This window comes from Drosophila erecta, unplaced genomic scaffold (assembly GCF_003286155.1).
Source record: "Drosophila erecta strain 14021-0224.00,06,07 unplaced genomic scaffold, DereRS2 tig00000126-arrow-pilon, whole genome shotgun sequence".
In the NCBI taxonomy this organism is placed as follows: Eukaryota; Metazoa; Arthropoda; class Insecta; order Diptera; family Drosophilidae; genus Drosophila; species Drosophila erecta.
Genome location: NW_020825209.1, coordinates 2009193 through 2028963, shown reverse-complemented (window position 1 = coordinate 2028963; position 19771 = coordinate 2009193). Strand labels below are relative to the sequence as shown.

General features: G+C 39.4%; 1 protein-coding gene across 1 annotated transcript in view; it reads right to left on the bottom strand.

Moving 5' to 3' along the window:
* The window catches only part of LOC6550902 (allatostatin-A receptor), a 74079-nt gene that overhangs the window by 20954 nt on the left and 33354 nt on the right, over positions 1 to 19771 (bottom strand). Inside the window, exons 2-3 of the mRNA XM_001976774.3 lie at positions 14273 to 14325; positions 1190 to 1653 (exon numbers count right to left, since the gene is read on the bottom strand). Of these exons, the coding sequence (XP_001976810.1) occupies positions 1190 to 1490 (301 nt within the window). The 5' untranslated portion in view covers positions 1491 to 1653; positions 14273 to 14325. The remainder of the gene's footprint in view (positions 1 to 1189; positions 1654 to 14272; positions 14326 to 19771) is intronic.

Here is a 19771-nt window from a genome sequence, read left to right as displayed (position 1 = left end):
ATAGCCAAGTGGTGGCTGCTGAAAGAAGTGTATACATAGTGCTCGACGTCAGGGGTTTAGTTTCACCGCTACACTTAGGGCAGCCGCCTTTTTTCAGTTTTATTTTTTTTGCCTTGTGATTTTCTTATTTTTAGATTCCTCCTTCGAGCTGTTTTGAGCTTGTTTCTCTGTTTTTTTTTGCTTTGTTTTTCCGGTGGCTAGATGGTGTGGCCAACACACACACACGCACACATAAGGAAAATTCCAGGTAAGATAGCCTCTGAGAATTTCACACCAAGGTTGCAACGAGCAAACAACAAAGCGTAAAAAAGAGACGAAAAATGCTGCATGCAAAATAAGTTTGCTTGTTGAGATTTAGTCTGCTGTGTCGGTGATAGAGCACACACACATGTCCACTTGCACACACACACACAAACACAGACAGGCACTCAAGTGTTTGAGGTAAAATCCCTTCTATGTCTTAACCCATTTGGCCCACTGACATTCTTTCATTGCCTCTCTTCTTGCTGCCGAGAAATGATTAAATTAGTGCATATTTATTTCATTTGCACGGTTTTCTTATTAGTATATTTTCATATTATTATTTCGAAGGTTAGGAAATATTTTGAGACTGCAGCCTTTACATTTCCATTCCATTTTAATGAATACTTAAGCATTTCAAGTTAACTATGAATCGGAACGCAATGTGCCGAATGCGGCAGTTTGTTTTCTGCTGGCCTATTAAATTTGTGCAATACTAGCAAATTGCAATCTTAACGATGCCAGCCTCACACCTCTCGTTATTCGCCCATTCCCTTAATGGGATATAAAAAATCAATTAGCTTCCGCCTGAACGCGCGGCTCTTGCAAGCGATTTTATGTTTTTATGGCTCTCCAGCACCTCATCCTTATTGCTTTTCGTCCTTTGCAGCTTCATTTGCAATTATTACGCATAATTTGCCAGAGGTCGCTAATGAAAGCGTTTCGTCGGATGCGAATCCGCGTTTTTATAGCAAAAATGGGGCCATACACTGCGAAGAATTGCAAGCATACTAAACTTATATCTGCAGGATTTTGTTGAGGATGCCAAAACAGCCACCACGGCGAGGTATGCAATAATATATACAGATATTAACTGCGTACTTTAAGATTGATTTGGTAGAGATATGTAAACTGTTGGTTAAGCACATTTTGAGAGCTTGGCACTTACCCAGAATAACCAGGCCATTGCCCAAGAGTCCTGCGAATCCGATAATGCCGAAAAACACCGGAACTATTGTGGATACGATCCGTTCGAGGGCCACGCTCTCCGCATCATATTCCATGGAGTCGTTGGCATTGTGGTCCGAGTGATCCGAGTGCTCCGAGAGTTCCGAGGTGAATGCATAATTGTTGCCACTACTGTTGCTAACGCTCATGATACTGCCGTTTCCAGTGGCGGCCAGAGAGGCTTTTGGCCAGCTGCTAATTAGCATGGCCAACAAAAGAGCCAGCGACCGATGGCCAGCCATTCTTGCTGAGATATATATAAGTATATGTATATTATTCGATTCTGTAGGGCCCTTTTTAATTGGATGTCTCTGTCTCTATTGTTTGGCTTTTCGCATTTGCTTGTTGCGGCACGCCCTCGGCCACGCCCACCTTGGTATTTGCATATCCGTGAGTTATATCGCCCTGAAAGAGACAAATTGAAGTGGTGTAATAAATATTTTAGATATGAACTGCCAGTTGCAGATACGTGGTCATAGAGATGCGAATAAATCTACATCCATATCGCCCTTTACGCAAAATAGATGGACAGTCAAGGCCGTCGATTTGTGGGCGTTTGGATAACTTTTCCTTTTTGTTTCGCCCCAATAAACGAAAGTGAAATGTGCTACACAGTGGGTCAAAATTTGGCGTTCCCTTTTACAAATAAAAGACTTGGGAGTTTTCGTACACTTCCAAATTCGATTTTGTGCATTGCAAGCAAACAATTTGTTTTCACAACAATTTTGTCCCATTTTATTAATTTGTAAAATTTCCTTAGAATTTTAATGTATTTTTCAATTGTTTCAATTTAAACTGACATATTGAATTTGCAGTCATCCATTCTAATTGAATGCCACTGTTCCAGAGAACATCATCTGGATGGCCATGTACAAATTATGTAAAATTAATTTAATTCCATTACAAGGAAAGAAGGGGATATTTCTGGGAAAACAGACTGCGGACCTTGGCAGATATTCATCACATTTGCATAGTTAAATAAATAACATCGATGTCGAAAATCCCCCAGACAGGATATTGCGCATACGCCACGTGCGCTGCATCAATTAGCCGCCTAAGGATAACACTTGTATCCATACTACTCGTCCTTATCCTTCTTCTTTTCGCTGCTTCCTTTCTCGTTTTGCTGTCCCAATGGCATTACACTTTAACTACTAATCGAGGAGACATATGTGCTGGCATGTCGTCTCTGAAATGGCACGCACCCTTCGCCTGACGGTTGGCTTAAGCTGTCAATTAACATATTATTAAGCGAGTAGCACAAAAACAGAGCAAAATCGAGCTCAAACGGGGGATTGACAAACGATGGGGAGAAAAATGGACAAGGCGCCATAATTGAGTGCGTCCAAAGATGCAGGAATTCCGTTGACTGAATCCCAAGGACTTTTATTGGGATTGGGGATTGAAACGTTAAGCTAAGCCACGCTCATCTGCTACTAAATAAAGGTTTATTTAAAATATACAATAGGTTTTTAATAAATATTTGTACAAGAAAGTCCATTAGCAACGCGATTCGTTGGTGAAATAAGTGGTGGACCGAAATAAAAATACAACAGTCAGCATCAATATGGCATTGTATGCGTACAATATTTGCGAGACACAGAGCCATTCAAAGAAATTGCCAACTATAAATTATGCAGATGATATCGAGGGCACTTCTGTGATTGTTGTCACAAATTGCCAGTCGCCTCGGTAAATTATTTCCGCAGTCCTTTTAATTAAATCAAGCAATAATTATGAACTGTTTGTCCCTTCTTATCGGCGATATTATTACTCATTTTTCGGCCACGATATCTGCGTTGAGGAATTATAGACTGGTAAGAGCGATTTAATGGTGTTTTTTTCCTTTTCCTTCTCTAAACTCCACGATTTATGTTAAGCATATTAAGCTGATTTGATTTACGGCTTCCCAGATAAATTTCGCTTTGTGGCAAACTGTTTAAGGATTAAGTGGCATATAAAGGAGCGACTGACTCTGTCTTGAGTTTCCACTTCCCTTTCCCCTTCCCCTGAAGCTTTTCCCTGATTTTCCGCCGGAAATGCGATACAGTCATCGAGGTCGTAGGGGCTTGAAATTGAATTTGTAAGTTTCACAACTTAAATTTATGTTATTTAACAGAAAAATGCCAGAACAGATGTGTTATTAAATACTATTCTTAAATTTCTACGAAGCTTATGGCAACTATACTTAAGACAGCCTTGTTGTCTAATTTTGATGTGTATGAATATAATTCGATTGGCCACCACCACTGAATGGTGTTTTGTGAATGCATAAGTTGCCTTTAATCCCCTTATCGCCCATCATTTAGTAATGGAATTGGTGTGGCATTGAGTCAGGAATCCTTCAATTATCCGTGTTCAGTCGATTCATGACAGCCCACGTCCTGCATTTATCGCAACACAATGCAATTACTGCACTGAAAACAAAAATTGGCAAGCGAGCGAGACTCTGAACTACAGTGTAGTTCCTTAAGACCCAATGTAATATTTTCTTCTTTCAATATTTCAATATTTCACAGTAAATGAGGAAAAATATGAAATACTTTCAAATCTGGAGCCGGTTGGAGTGTTATTGTTCTATCTGTGGCTCGGTGGCTAATGCCAGTGGCCAGCCAGTCAATCATTCAATCTGTCATTGTACTGGATTGTTGGTTCGGGGAGATTACGTATACGCACCGTTGCGTTGCATGTAAGCAACCCCCTAAGTGAGTTTTCCTTCGGCCATGGACAATGGGTTTGTGCACCACAAATGCAAATTCCAATTCAGCCGAAAAGCAATTCCAGCTTAGTCGATGATTATTCCATTTATTTCAATTAGAAGACAAAAAAAAAAAAGGGATACTGCTCATGTGGCTTTTCTGTACGTGGCGTTCAATCTAATTGCGTTTTTATGGCCCCAGTGCGAATCATAAAAGTCAGCCAAGCAAAAACACCAAAAGGCAGGCGGGGCCCAATAACATCATCATTAAATTCGAAACCAAACACATCGGCAACATCTGCTATAAATTAAATATTCATAATTAATTAGCTCGCAGTGAATAAAGCGGATAAGGCAAGTCTAGTACAAACCTGAAAAAAAATGCATGAACAAAATTGGTTGCGCGTAATCAAGACGTATTGCTCTCTTTTTTTTATTATTAAAGGGTTCATTTACAAAATATTACAGTGGAAAAGTAAAAAAAAGATAAATCAGAATAGCAGACCAGTCCTTATTAAAAATAAATGCATAAAACTGAAATAATAATTATATACGTAAAAAATTTCTTCTGACATCAAATATAATTACGTGTACAATTGCACTAGGCAACCGTCGTCAACGATTTTAATTTAAAAAAAATCCCATTGCATAACAATAAATAAATAAAGCAACTTAAGACTGGTCGGATCAACCCGATAAAATGCGTAAAGTTGCCCCTTCTTTTCATATATGTGGATATATGTACATGCATTTTCCACGCACTGCTCATTTGCCTCGTCCTTCAAACAATTTTCCATTTAAAGGGAAATAGTGCATGTGCAGTGCAGTGTGTGTAAATTAGGTACGAGTATGTTTGTCATTGAGCTATTTCCATGGATGGTAAAGATGAGCAATGGGGTGGTGAAAATGCTGCAAAGGCGTCTATCGAGGAGCGGGCTGACGTGGCGTATGCTTGATATCGTTATTGTCCTTATTGCATTTAAACGGAGGATGGGTCGAGGCCTCATTGCCATTTAACTGTCAAAAGGATGCTTCAATCAAATTGCCTACGAAATGGTCAACGGTAAAAAGCCACAAAAATGTAATTACAAATTAAAATCCAACGCGCTGATAGTCGTAATATGAAACCACTGAATTCATTAAAACAATAGAATAATTCCATGGCTCGAACACAAATACGCAGTTAATATACAGATTGTGTAATTTGCTTCGGTAATGTCCTCTATAATTAAATGTCATAATAACCAAAGAGAAATGATTTTTCAGCCAGCGAAAATATTTTCTTATTAATTAATCACTTTTTTTATCGGTCATCAGTGGCATTCATTTACTACTGACTGTTGTGATAACACGGTAGTGCTAAAAATTATATATGTTTTGCCATTAAAACTAAATGCCAATACACATTTCAGTCCTGTGATAATCAAGCTAACTTTCATGGGATTACAATTTTAAAGCAAGGTATTAAAATAAAATTGGTGAGCTCCCTGAATTTCATAATCTTGTTTCTATTTAAGAAAACTTTAGATTAGATGTAATTAAAAGCCAATTTTGTGTGTGGTACATACACATTTCTTTAGTGCTGTTCAGTTTTTTCCCGACACCTCGTCTCTTTTCAGCATTTTGCTTAGGTTTTCGGGTTGGCGGAGCACAACTTTTTAATCAAATATGTGTCAACGCGGATTTATGAAACTAATTGACTTTAAAGTCGGCTAAAACCCCGCCACTCTACATCCCAAAACCAGAAGCCACCGCCCTGCTAGAAAGAATTAATTAAAAAACTTAATCTGCTTCTCGGCTATGGCAACAAATTCCCAACGGTCGTTGGTTTCGCTGGTTTTGATTTGGGTTTTCCATCTTCGTCTCTAAAACTGAACTTTAAGTTTGTGTTGTGTTGGGCTAAAGTTTCATTGGATCTTAAATCACGAGGGGGTATCTAGAAAAATTGAGTGATTAATAAAAAAAGGGATAATTAAAAGCGGGAGATTTTTTCAAAGTTGAGTGAAATAAACAGAACTGCAGCATTAAGTAGAAACCAAAGGTAAATTAAGGTAATCATTAACGATTTAATAGCGCAATGATTAGTTTAAAAGTACGACGTTTAAAGTATTCTAAATAATTACTAAATATTTAAAAATATTTCTTGACCAATGCCTTAAGTGTCTAAAATGTTCGATTCATAAACTCTTGGCCAAAGATTTTTAGCAAATTACTTCAATAAGCTTTATTGCTCTGGCATTTAAGATTTCAAAATCCCTGCGGTTATATGGCGTTCAATAGTTTTCAGATTCGTTGCCCTAAACATATATATTAATTTTTTGTGTGCTAATTAGTTCTGGCTTTCAAGTGGCAGAAAGTTTGAAGCATTTTCATTGATTTTTAGGGAGACGGAGACTTTCGAAGCCAACATGGCTAACGATCGTTGGCTGAACTTTAAGCCCAGGGGTTTTAGAGCAGAGTTTTCTCGGCCATTTTGATGTCGTTTTCCCAGTGGGAAGGGGAAAAGTTCCTATTGGTATTTGTTTTACTGCTGTTGTGGCAAACACTTTACACAAGTAATTTCCTAATTGGTTAAAGCGCAGCACAAACACCCGCCAACCAAAAGCACACTCACTCTCATGTGAGAGCATGGGGCGAAATCGTGGGAAAAGCGGTTGGAAAAGCGGACGGGCGGAAAAGCGGGTGGTCGAGTGGACGAGTCCATTCATAATGGCAGCCATATGCGGCGCACAGTCACCATGGGCGATAGCCCCTATAAAAGTGCACAAATTTGCGAAGCACTTTGCCTAATTGTTATGATAAAGAGTCGTTGAAGCTCGCAAACTTACCCACTTTTCCATCTTTACGAGCGGACATGTGAAATATGACTTTTGTCAGACAACTTTAATTTGTACATATTCGGCTTAACTACGATTTAAGCGCTGTAGCTTGGGTCAAAACTGTTTTTTTTCACTCTAACTCGGTCCGAAAAAAGTTTAGATGCGATGAGAACGTGCGCTTTCCTATGCCCAATTTTCGCTGGCGAGGCTTTGGGGAAAAGTCACTTTCGAGGGCAATAGAAAAGTGGGGATAACAGTGATAGATAGAGTGTGGAGCAGTGGAAAAATCAAAGTTCCTAGCAGGGTTGCCATGCCCCCAGGTTCTAGGGTTGTCGTGTGTGCTCAGTCGTGCGTGAATGCCAGGATGAATGAATGCGGTGGACTTCTTCTTTTGATTTGTTAGTTCTTATAAATATATATATATATCCATTTTGCACTCACTGCTCGTCTTTGCAATATCCCAGACTTTTTGAATGCTTTTATTTATTATTTTTCTTTTTTTGTGGCTCATTCATAGTGAGTGGCCGGGATCCATAAAAAGGATCCCATTTATTGGGTTGCATTTCAATTGGTTGCATTCCGCTTAATCGATGGGCTTCCATTCTCACAAGATGTGCCAATTGGGGCTTTTGTGGTGGTGTCTGTATTCCGCAGACCGAGTTCCTATTTAAAAGTTCTCGATAAAAGTATTTACTATGTGATTTAAGTGAAGATGGGGAACGACTTATTTATGGTTGAACTTATACTTAAGCTACATTGAAGTGGCTAACACCAGTTCGCACCACAAATAAGATGGAAACCCAAGGATACCAACATACCCAGCAGAATGAATTTTCGAGTGCAGTTCGCAAATTGCCTGCTTTTCCATACTTGTTTTCCTGCGCCATTTTCAAATCCATTTGCTCGACTCAAATGCCATTCCCTCGTGAGTAGTCCTGCCTGTCTTTCGTCATCCGTTGTCTGGGAATCCTGGACATGTCCTGGCAGAAATGTCATCACATGCAGCTTAGGTTTTGGCCTGCATTTTAATTTCTCTCGGCCTTCGTTGCTTGTCCCCTTCTCTCTTTCAACCAAACAAAGGACCACGAAATGGTCAGATAAAACAGCCAACAAAAAACCAAAAACAAAAAAAAATATAAAAGGCGAAGACAAAAATGTGTCCGAAAGGCAAAGACGTGCAAAGAGTGTTGATTGTAAAACGCCATCGCAGCGGAGATGAATTTTTTGGTCATTCTGCTTTTTGCTTGCGGTCAGGTGCGATGACTAGAAATTGGCAAATTAACTCCTACACAATGGCAAAAGTCACAGAAACCCGAAATATGAATAAATGTATGAATTTCATAAATTAAAAAATATACACATATAATTTGTTTAAGGTCAGGGATTGCCTTAACTCAGCGTCGGCACATATCAATTCAATTGCATATGAATCGGTTTGTCCACTGCGTCACTTAGAAGTAGTACACTTCAAAAAGAAAGATGTCAAAATTCGAAGTCTTTTTCTTGACCTGCAGTCAAACGTTAGATGATGACATTTTCAACACTCAATCAATGGCGGCAGAGGAGAGAAAAACACGGAAAAACTTTATCGGACAACTACGAAAAAGGCGGAGATGGAAAAGTTTACTGTCTGCTGACAGTTTTGCGGTTACCTGTTGAGGGGAAAACGGGAAAATGTTTGGGAATTGGGTGGAAATTGTGGGGCTATTGTGCCGCTATATTGGAAAAGTTTTTTTTTGTGTCTGCCCACTTAAATGTTACAAATCAAATGGCAACTAAACGAGCGCAGAAAAATGCGGGGTAAAAACGGGCATGCGGTTTTTGTGGTTCGATGGCACAAGCAAGTGGTCTTTGCCTTATCCACAGCAAAACGTTTGTTTGCGCTTCAAAAAGCTTAGAGATTTCCATGTTTAACATATATGTTCTTTTTTATTCATTAACCTAATAACCTAAAGCCATTTGTTATGAATTTTAAAGGTTACAGTAGCTGTTCCAACTTGGGTCTAGGCAGTTAGTGCCCACTAACATTATCTCTCCGTGTAGTGCAATGTCTGCTCCTAGTTCTAGGTCCTCTGACTTTGGCGCCACACAATTTTGTGGCCACATTGATGTCGCCCACGAAATGCGAAAGTTTTACTTTCATCACCCACTTTCCCCTGCCGACCCTGTGACCCCCAGTTTCCATCTCCTTCCTATTAGTTTTCAGTGCCTTTTGAACCATGCTCCATCTCTCTTACCAACAAACACTTAGCAGCTTTAAAAACTTTGTAGTTCTATGCATATTAACATTACGCATACGACATGTAGTTCATAAGTTCATGGATAGACGGATATTAGAGTATTCGAATGAGGAAAAATGGTCTTTCTCTTCCCTCGTGAAAATACCAAAACTAAGGGAAAATTCCCAACTAGGTGATGTGCAATCAAGCTGATTGAACTTTCGATTATGTTGAAGGGGTCAAATATGAGTGGTCTCAACTTTTTCGGTTGACACAAAACTTGTTCACAACATTTTCGTTGAAAATCAGCCGAGTTTAATGCATGACACACAATGTGTGGTATTTTAGGGTGTTCCTATAAGATATATATTATTTTATATATTTTTATAGTTTTGTCAATCTATTAAGACTTTTTTTAAGTGATTATTTTCTTACTTCAGTGGTCGTGGGCCTTCCCTCAACTTGTCAACGCATATAAATATCGCAGCGCACTAGAAAATGGTGAAAATTGCTTTAGATGCTGCTGATAGATGGGGGCGTGGGCAAAATGGGTGGTGGGAGTTTAGGCGTAACACCTGCAAACGCGCACGCTGAGCAGCTGTAAAAACACAAGTCAAAAGTTGGCCAGAGGCGCTGCGTTCTTGGCAACCAACCAAACTCCCTGAAAAGAACATTCTCCTCCCTTCTCAACCTCTGAAGGACCCATCTGTCTTTTTGTTTCAGCGTAACACGGCACAGTTACCTTAGCAATAAAAGTGACGCTTCTGTGGGACTGAAAATGTAACAAATTCGTAATACCAATCGAAGGAAATTAGCAGCTATATGTAAAAAAAAATATTTAAAAATTACTTTGAAATTTCCTTCTCGCTGAGTATCCGATAGTCGAGTTGCTCGATGTTCTCTCGCTGCAATTTCAAATTTACTATTAGTGAGGCTAGGTGAACCGAGGCCGCCTTCCTTGTGTATAAGCCAAATGGCTGCTATGTGGGCATGCATGTTATATAAGTACTCACAAGTCTGGCCCTTCTGTGAAATGCATATATATAAATATATGTATATAGCATAGATATATATACATATATATAATGAGCAGCGGAACAATTTCACACTCTCTTTCATTGGAAAATTACAGGAGATGCAACGATTCTATCGCTTTTGTTTTGGCTGAAAGCTTTTCAATAAGGTTTTTCCCATTGCAGCTATTATTGTCGGTATTTCGTACACAGTAATCGGATTTATAGATAAGTTGAAATGACTTATGTACATACGACCTATTTAATTGGTGCTCCTTGATTTTATACGCAGAACACGTTATCGTTATGGCCCTGTAATGGCAAATCCATAGCCACTTATGTCCTCGTCACAATAAAGACAAAAAGTGGTTGAAGATGGCGGAATTGAAGAGCCAATGCGACATTTGTCCCACCAATAAAAACAAACAAAAATCGAAAGGACAAAGTATTCCGCACATATGAAGTAACAGATAAATTAGTTCTATTTACTTCGGTTTTATTTTTCGTTTCTGCTATTTAACTTAATGCAGTTAACATATAAGGAAAAACACACAAGGAGATATTTATGTTTCAGGTTAAGGTTATGGCAACTTTATAACAAAGCCAATTAAAGAAGTCTTCATAAAAAAAACCAAGAGTAAAGCAAACGCAAATATCGACTAATATACATATTATATATATATAATTTAATTTAGAACTAATGAACTGATATCTTTGATCAAAAATTCCATTCAGCTCAACTCAGGTGGATTTAGCAACCACCAATGAATAAATCAGTGGACTTGAACGTATTTATCCAATTATCATAAAAAAGAAGATGAAAACCTCGAAACGAAGCGCAAACACTGAATGCAGAGAAATTTCCCATTGAAATGGAAAATTCAATAAGATATCGCGACTTTTGCTCAGGCGCATAAGAAGGCAAATCATTTCCGCTGCTCCAACGAAAAGCACTCCAAACCTCGGACCACCAGTTACGCAGATTCCCAGTTAACCAGTTACCCCTGTTTCACAGGAGCCCCCATAAACCCAGATTCCCAGACTCCCAGATTCAGGGCCCAGAGCCACTGGCCCACAATAGGCCCTATAACATCCCAGGACAGCCATCCCATCACGGGACAGAACAGTTTCCGCTTTCCGTTTCCCGTGCAAATATGCCAACTGGCACTGGCAGTGGCGAAAGCCAGAGGCGGAGGCCAAAAGGGTTGCGAAACGGTTGGTTGCTACGAAAGTGCGGCCTTTCCCGAATCGAAGACTAACATACCCTGGCCAACAGGTTGCTTGGAAAGCAGAGTGTTTTCCAGAGGTTGAGTTTCCCATTTGCTCATTTCGCTTGCCATGCATAAGCTTGGCTTATCATAACATTTTCGATTTAGGCTTGGCTAATAGGCCTCCTTCCAGGGTATCAAAACATGGGTCAAGTTTTACAGCGTTGGTGGTCTAAGTTGACATGATTTGAGCCGGGTTCAGTTACGGTTGGGATCTGGTCTAGCCGGCTTATTGGTCAGAGCTTGTCGATGATGTCGATGGCTTTTATGCGGAATGTTCGTGTCCGAGGGTTTTCCATTTTTTTTTTTTTTTCTACCGTCTGTCTGCGTGGGTTTTTCTTTTTTGCTTGTCAGTACAAAAGCTTTCGCAATGTCAGACAGAAGGCCTCCAATTCTAAACACTTTGCCGGCCTTCGGGAAAACGTTAAAAGCGTTAAGTCTGTTCCAGCGGTTTCGGAATTCTTTGAGGTCTGGGCAAGGTGTTTTTATTTTCAAGTTTTTAGCCCAGGGCGTCAACTATTATCTGTAATTTATTGGTATTATGTAAACTTTTTCAAGAAAGAGAAGCTCATTTCTTAAGCGCTAATTGTAGACTTCTTGTAGAGTAAACGTCGGTGTGCTTGATGCCAGGATATGTAGGACTTTGGACTTTTCCCCAACCATTTCGTTTCCCTCGTCTTTCTTTTCGTCTCGTCTTGCCATCTTTTATGGCCTCGTAAACAGCACATAACACTGAACAGCCTGCCGAGGGCGGGTTCTAGGTCTAGGCCAAGAATGAGGAGCAAACACTAAATATGGAAAAAATACGAAGTTGTATTCCGGGAAACTGGGCGGCTGTGCGTGTGTGAATAAAATAGTTTTCGAGTATCCATTTGCATATTTAAACGGGTGAACTAAATGTTTTCCCAGCCTCCGCTTAGCCTCCGGTTTGCTAATGGCTTTTCTTTATACAATTTAGCTCGTCCACTTGTCGCACATGCCAAGTATTTGTATTTAATTTTTCATGTGCTTTCATTAAATAATAAAGAAATGGCAAATGTTGAACGAAGCTGCAACAGCTGCTGTCCTGCCGGAATGAAAGGACGAAGCTATTCGCTTCTTGTTCGTGGTCCGGTGCCTTCGGTGGCCAAAGTTTATTTAGGAAAATTCCTTTATCCAAAATCCAGGGTGGGAACGCTTTTGGCTTCGATGGGGGAATTCCAAAGTCACATACAAACGCAGACTTCCCAATTTCCATTGTATATGTACGAGTATATTATATATTATATATTATGTATGGATTGATATCGAATTGAGTTTTTAATTAAATCCGCATTTCTGCCATACCCGCGTCGTTCACTTCAATGAGCTATATTTACAAAACGCCGTCAGACAGCTTTGAATATTTTTAGCATTTTATATAAGTATCCTTTCAAAGAATGCCAGCTGAGTTCTGTGGCGTTTACTTGGCATTCCTTCTATTTATACTCCATAATCCGTGGTGAAAGGTTTTGGCCCTGTCATTGGATTTGTTATTGCTGAAGGGAAACTTCGCAGAGGTGCCATCTGCACTCCCACACAACTTATTTTGCCATCAAGCCACAAGATTACTTACAAAATTAAGAAAAATAACTATAGTTTTTATATTGTCAATATTATATAGTCAAACTTAATAGTTGATCTCCCTTGAAGCTGATAAGTGTGCAGCCCGTCTTTAAGGATTTATTTGCAATGCTCGTTGCAGTTGCAGAAATGGAATTTAGAGGAAATTACAACTTGGCCAAACGCAATTTCGGTTTTAATGTTGACATTAATGTGGCAACGTTTTCGCGGCAAGCAGCTCGTTCAATTGCCCAACTATTTGCACAGCTTTTCGCTTGAATCGCCAAAAATAATAAAAAAAGCCAAAAACAGCGTTCTACAGTTGCTGGCAAAAACGTTGCACAAATTCGTTGCGAAATGTTGATGGCTTTGCCTTTTTGGGCCAAAAACATGGCGGCAAGTCGCCATTTCATATGCGATTCCTGCGTTGATTGCAATTTCCGCGGTCGGGCCAAATGTAATTTGTTTTGATATTTCTATTTGACGGATTTCTGGTTTTTGGTCGCCCCAAAAAGTTGGCTGTTGTGGCGCCACGAAAACCTGCCATTTAAGCGGTTCGGTTAGTCTGTCTATATTTATTAGACTATGGTCAAAATATTTTGTTACACATTTTTTGTAGATGGAGAAATAACTCTACCAGCTTCGTTCCAGCTTAGCGGCCATTGTCATTTATTGTGACTATATGTTGCACATGATGTCCCCTTCTAATGATGCCACCATGTGGCGCCTGAATGCCACTCTGCCCCTGCTGACCTCTTTCACACCTCTCCCAATGTCGCAGGTCGCAGGTCACAGGTGCCAATGGACCCTTTGCCCAGATTTTCCCGCAAATATATATGTGTGAGCAAAAAGGGATTTAAGTTTGAGTTTTGCATGGCTTAATTCGAAAGTTTACCTTAAATGTTACATGGCAAAGTTTGGGTACTATTAATACATTTTATTCTTGAAAATATTGTACAATGTTTCAATAAATTCAAACTTTAAAAAGCTATTCAATAATATTATAAAATTGCGATAAAATCCGGTCATTAAATAGCGAAATGAGTGCATTAGTTATTCGGCATCTAAGACGGTCCTCCTCTGATTATTTTTATTTTTATGACGCTTCTTCATGTGACCCAAGGCAACTTTATTAGCCCCCTCTCTCTCTGTCGTCGCCTACCCATCTCTTTCGAAATCCACGCAGTCGAGGACATTAATTTAATCGGCATGTCATTTCATGTTCAAAGTTTTACACCTTTGCGACAGGAGGCAGGATAACCATAAAATGCCTCTTGGTTTTGCTCCCCAGATCTCAACCTGGATTTCCCCCTTTTTTCCCAGCTTTTCCAGCTTAATTCCCTTGTTTGGGCCCGTGTTAAATGGGCTGGCACAACGGCGGAATGCAGGAAAGTTTTCCACTGAAATTAGTTAAGTTTGTACTCACTCACTTTCTTAGTTGGCAAACCGTGATTCCAGGCTCCAAAATGAGAAACGTATCTGCAATTAGAAATCGAACAGTTTTCGCAATTATAACCTATTTATTTATTCATAAACGCAGCCAATCAAACATTTACTACATCGCTTATGAATTCTGTGAAAAATTGATTTTTATTTTACCAGTCATAATTGATGTTGGAAAACGGATGGCAATCCATTCATGGTGAAAATTAGTGAAATGAATAGGCATTGGAAAATGGAGTCATGTGAAAATTTATATATATTATAAATGTATATTTATATATTAAAAGCACATTCATCAGTTATAAGCTAAGTTAAACCATATTTTTGTGATGCCTCGCAGTTTTTGAAGAGTAAGGACAAATCACAATTAAGCAGAAAGTTTAATATTGTTTTTTTACGATCCTCGGCATAAAAATTCGGATTCTCATTTTTGGTTTATCGCTCAGTCTCAGTCATTTTCTTGAGGGCAATATTATCGTTAACATTTTTCTGGCTTTGTTGGCCGTTGCTTGATTTTTATGAGTTTTATTATCCAAAAGCACATGGTTGTTGTACTTGTACGCTCATTGTTTGTTATTTATTTTGTTGTTGCTGCTGTTGCTGTTTGCAGCTTGTTGTTTATGTTGTTTTCGCTTATGTTTTTATTGACAGTTATGACAGCCATTTGTGCTCGTTGTCATTGCAGTTTTCTTTTGAAATTGGCGGTCGCAAAGTGGGGGGAAAATTCATTTTCATTTTCTTCGTTCCATTGAAAGCGAACCATATTCTTGTCATACCCTTTCACAAATACGTATCTATTCAACTCAACTGATTCATCTTTAAGTGACTTAATCTGGCATTTTAAAGAAGTCCAACTAGAAAATCCAGCCAGTTCATCTCCAACTTGTCTCTGATGCATCTTCAAGGAACTTAATCTTGAATTTTAAATAAGTTCAACTAGAAAATCCAGCTAGTTCATCTGCATCTCGTCTCTATGGTTTCCACTATTTAAATGCAGCCGCAATAATATCAAATATCATTATGAAATGCTCAAAAGCTTGGGTGTATGGCATTAGGCGAGCCAGGCCACAATTAACTGCTGTTGTTGGCCATGTGGTATACACATCTACATGCATGGCAACAATCTTGGCCGCATTTTGTGGCTATGGCAACGATTGTGCAGCTCATTAGAATAGCGGAGTGGGGGAGTGGAAGTGGGAGTGGGTGGCTTCCACCGCAAAATTCCATCAACAGATGCAAATGAAATGGCAATTTGCAGCGTGTTCGCACAGCTATGGTCAAAATAATAGTAATGACCCGTTGCTCAATTATCTTATATTCAAACGAAACGTAGTTGACAGGTTTTTGCAGATCCAAGTTCAAGCCAGTATTCCACTACTACTAACTACTTCCATGTGAGGCACATTTAAATGTGTTTTGTTGTGTTTTTTGGGGGGGCGTGGCTGGAGGGTCGTTACTTCAATTAGGCGGCACTCATAATGTACAATCTGCCAGTTCTGCAAAGGGCACTCAAGAAAAGCGAAAGGCAATGGGAAAAGTTGCTTGGCCAATATGCGTAGAATGGCCTAAAAATGTGTTTTTGGCTATGTCCGTCGAATGACTTGCACACGTCGTCCTGTGAATTATCCCATATCCTGGGGAGAGCCACATGATTAGAATAAAATGTGGCAGCTGTGAGATATGAGTGCACGTACATACATACAAGTTCAGTCCGAGTCGGCAGGACAATAATGAAGGGCGCACAAAGTGCAGGGGCGTGGCAGCTGGCACTCGCACGCTTTTACACTGCCAGAAAACGGAGTGATACTCAGAAAGCAACGAAAAGTTGCAAATACAACTTTAATGCGAGTCGTAGTAAAAACAGTAAAGTATTTCACTTTCATGAAATTTTCATTCATAAATGCAAGCAGAGTGTTGGAAACAAAATTTACTCACTGTGTAGATTAGGGACACTCAAGTTTTTATGCCAGTCACCCCACATTTCCTCCATCCAAATGTAATATTATTAAAATTACTCGGTTTTTGTTTGCTCACATGCAAGTTGCTTCCTTTGAAACCGCTTTCAGATGCCGTGGCTTCACCGCACTTAAACCACTTTTTCCACTTTGTTAAGATACGAGTATATTCAGGGAACTGTCCGTATATTTAACAAAATGTATGTGTCTCAAGAAAATGTGACAATTGTGCAAAACAAGGTGCACAAAAAAACAGAAGGCAACGCACAAAAGAGTGGGCGGATAAAACCATATCATCATATAAATTGGATAGCCAAAGGTAAAATTAATCATTTTGGAAGACAGATTTATCATTTTTGTAATATCCCATTGCGTGCAACAAAAATTCAATTTCGGCATAGGTATTTGCCAGGTTTTATGGCACTACCAAATAACACAAAGGTAACAACATAGTTTTGCCTATGTCATCACAAACCCGAGTGGAATCCCAGAAAGTCGGATCCTCAGCGCCTGTTTCATTATTTTTTATGCCCTCACATTTCGAACAGAGTCTGGTGTCTGGAGTCCGTAGTTCGTAGTGAGGACTAATCGAATCAGTCGAACGACTTTCTATATATATTTGAATAATCAAAGCGTCTACTGTTGCCCATTCCCCATATTTTCCTGATGAGCCCAATGGAATTGGTCCAAATGGAGCATGGGCTGATGGCCGTATGTGTCACAGTCAGTGCTGTCAACAAAATAAATGGAAAGTGGAGCTCTTCTGGCGAAACTATTATTTTACAGGGATTTCTTTGTATATGTACGCCATAAAAATAAAGTATCTATCTTTCATTATGTAGAAGTAAAATTTTAATGAAATTCAATTTTATTTGAGAGAAAGTCGCAATTATTCAATTGCAAATATGAATTCTTTCATTTTTGTATACCAAGTTGTAACCTATTTGAGTGACATATCCTGGCAAAAGGCAGATATGTTCGAATATGAGCAAATTGTCACCACTGCCGCAATCGCATACGCATTTCATTTCATTTCGCTTGGCCTTTTTTGCTCCAAGTGGCACTTGAGCCACTCAAGTGGGTAGGTTGGTGGATACCACGCTGGTTATTCCTGCCCCTTTCTGCCATCCTGCCCCTCTCTGCCACCAATCAATATATCGAAGTGTGAAAATCCCGGCCAAAGGCAAATGAGCAATCGATTCGGGGAAAAAGGGCTTCAATTGAATATGAATTGACTGTTGGATTAATACGAGTATAGCCCAAGACCCTTGCCTTAATTTGTTGCAACTAACTAAGCGAAAATGGAATGTAAATTGCCCCGACAAAGGACAATATCTCTATACTACTTTAGTTCCTTGGCCCGTTTTTATGGCCTCCAATATGCGGACATAACCATAAAACACAAATACCCAACCCGGGAACCCAAACTACTAAATCCAATAGAAACAATGGAGGGTCTTGATATGTGGAGAGCATACATATGTGCCGCTAATGCCCCGCAAACGATGACGCGGGGATAAGGAAAAGTCAACAGAGGTTTTCCCGGGAGTCGACGCGCCCGATGACCTCCGACCGATAAACTTAAGTTTAATGGAAATCGAAAAATGTGCAAACAGCAATCAGCAATGGGTGGGGGAACTCACAGTTGAAGTTCAAACTCTTGAAGTTCAAACTTAAATGGAAATATTTATATAAAAAATATTTCAAGAAATAACCATCGCTCGTAGTGTGCATAAGCGAAAATACTTATAATATTAAAGATAGGCAAACTCTAATTAGTTGTAGTACTTACATATGTAAGGATTCGATGTAAAATAATGCGTTTCGCTTAAGAATTTTGTATAGTTTTCATTGCCCCATAAGCCCCTATTCCAATATTGGCAAGCGCACAAAGACAAAAACAGACGAGTCTTAAAATTAGGAAATATATTGCCAATGCAAGGAAAAGTCGAAAAAAACGGCGAGCAGATAAAACAACATAAAGAAGAAAAGAAAATCGGTGGTTTTTTTGACCACAAATAATTACAACAAACTTGCAGTAGCCTCTGTTATGCGATTTTCCCATTTCCCACACCACTGTTTGGCTTACACTCTGATCCTCATAGAAATGATAAGCCCTGGGAATGAACAAAAATATAATAAAAGCAGCCGAAAGAAACCCAAATGGAAAATTGCCAAAAAGAAGTAAAAATACAGCCAGTCAGGAAGGCGATTTTGGTAACCAATTTAGTGATAAAGTTATTCCCAGTTGGGAAACATTTGTGAAAGTTAATAAAGTAAACATGGGTCGGCAAATTGGAGCGTCTTTAATAAACATAAATTCGAGCATGGAGCACAGGAAATACACCAATTAAAATGATTGAGTTGAATGAACTAGAAAATTGTGTTGCTTCTGACGCCTTTTTTTTTATTATATTTTTTTTTTGGCCATAGCTTCGGTGACGAGTCCTCGAATTTGGCCAGCTTCGATTGATTAGCCGCTTTGATGGCTTGATTGATGGCCATCTTGCGCAGGACACGTGCCATCAACACAAACACCAATTACTTATATAGTTTACCCATCCAGATATTTCTCGGTTTTCCCACCTAGTATTTTCTTTGTTTATTGTTCTTTTTTGGCATTCATCAAGTGCAGTTCCATGAACCACGCTGTTCCACTAGAAAATGGCTCTCAAGTTGAAGTACTTCAATGAAAACACATGTAATGAACAGAGGTTTTGTCAAGTTGTTTCCTTATAAAGACTGTAAAGAAATCATTTTGTAAATGATTCACAAATGATTCTGGTCTCACTGCAAGTGTTGGAGCGAGAGGGCGCGAGTAAGGTACTCGACGAAAATGAATGGCTTACAGCTGCTTAAACCAACTTAAAGAGTGAAGGACACGCTGGCGAAGGGTCCTTAACCGGGCTGTGCAGCTCAGTCACAAAGATAAACAGCCAACAAATTAAACTGAATTAAAATTGTGTAAAGTTGTGAGCGAGAGGCTCTTGAGGACGGCGAGGACGGGTTAAGCGGTAGTGCCCTGCTGGCCAGCAAGGGTTAAGGTCAGGTGGGGAGTGGTCCCTTTGGAAACTCTATAGAGTATATAGCATCCGGGGCTAACTAAGATTAATGAGCTGGCCACGGACGTCGACAACTTCGAGGCTAATGCCAATAAATGTGAGCAGGCGGCTTTCCTTTTTTTTCTTTTGTTTTTATTTTAATCCGATGATTTATAAACGCTTCGTGTTCTCGCTTTTTTTTGTCTACAAAAATTCAATCATGAGTGCCCTTTTGCAGCCATTTCCCTCAACTAACCGCTGTCAGAAGCAGTTAAACAATTGAAGCCATATTTAGTTAGCATTTTGACTAATGTCCCGCAGCAAACCCAAAACTTCACTCAACTAGACTGACTGACTGATGGACCATTTGATCGATCGATGTGTTCCACTCCAAATACTCGCATCCAAAAAAATATATATTTGTAGGGCAACAGCTGGGAGAAAAACAATAACGGCTTGAGACCGACATCGAATGATGTAATTAAA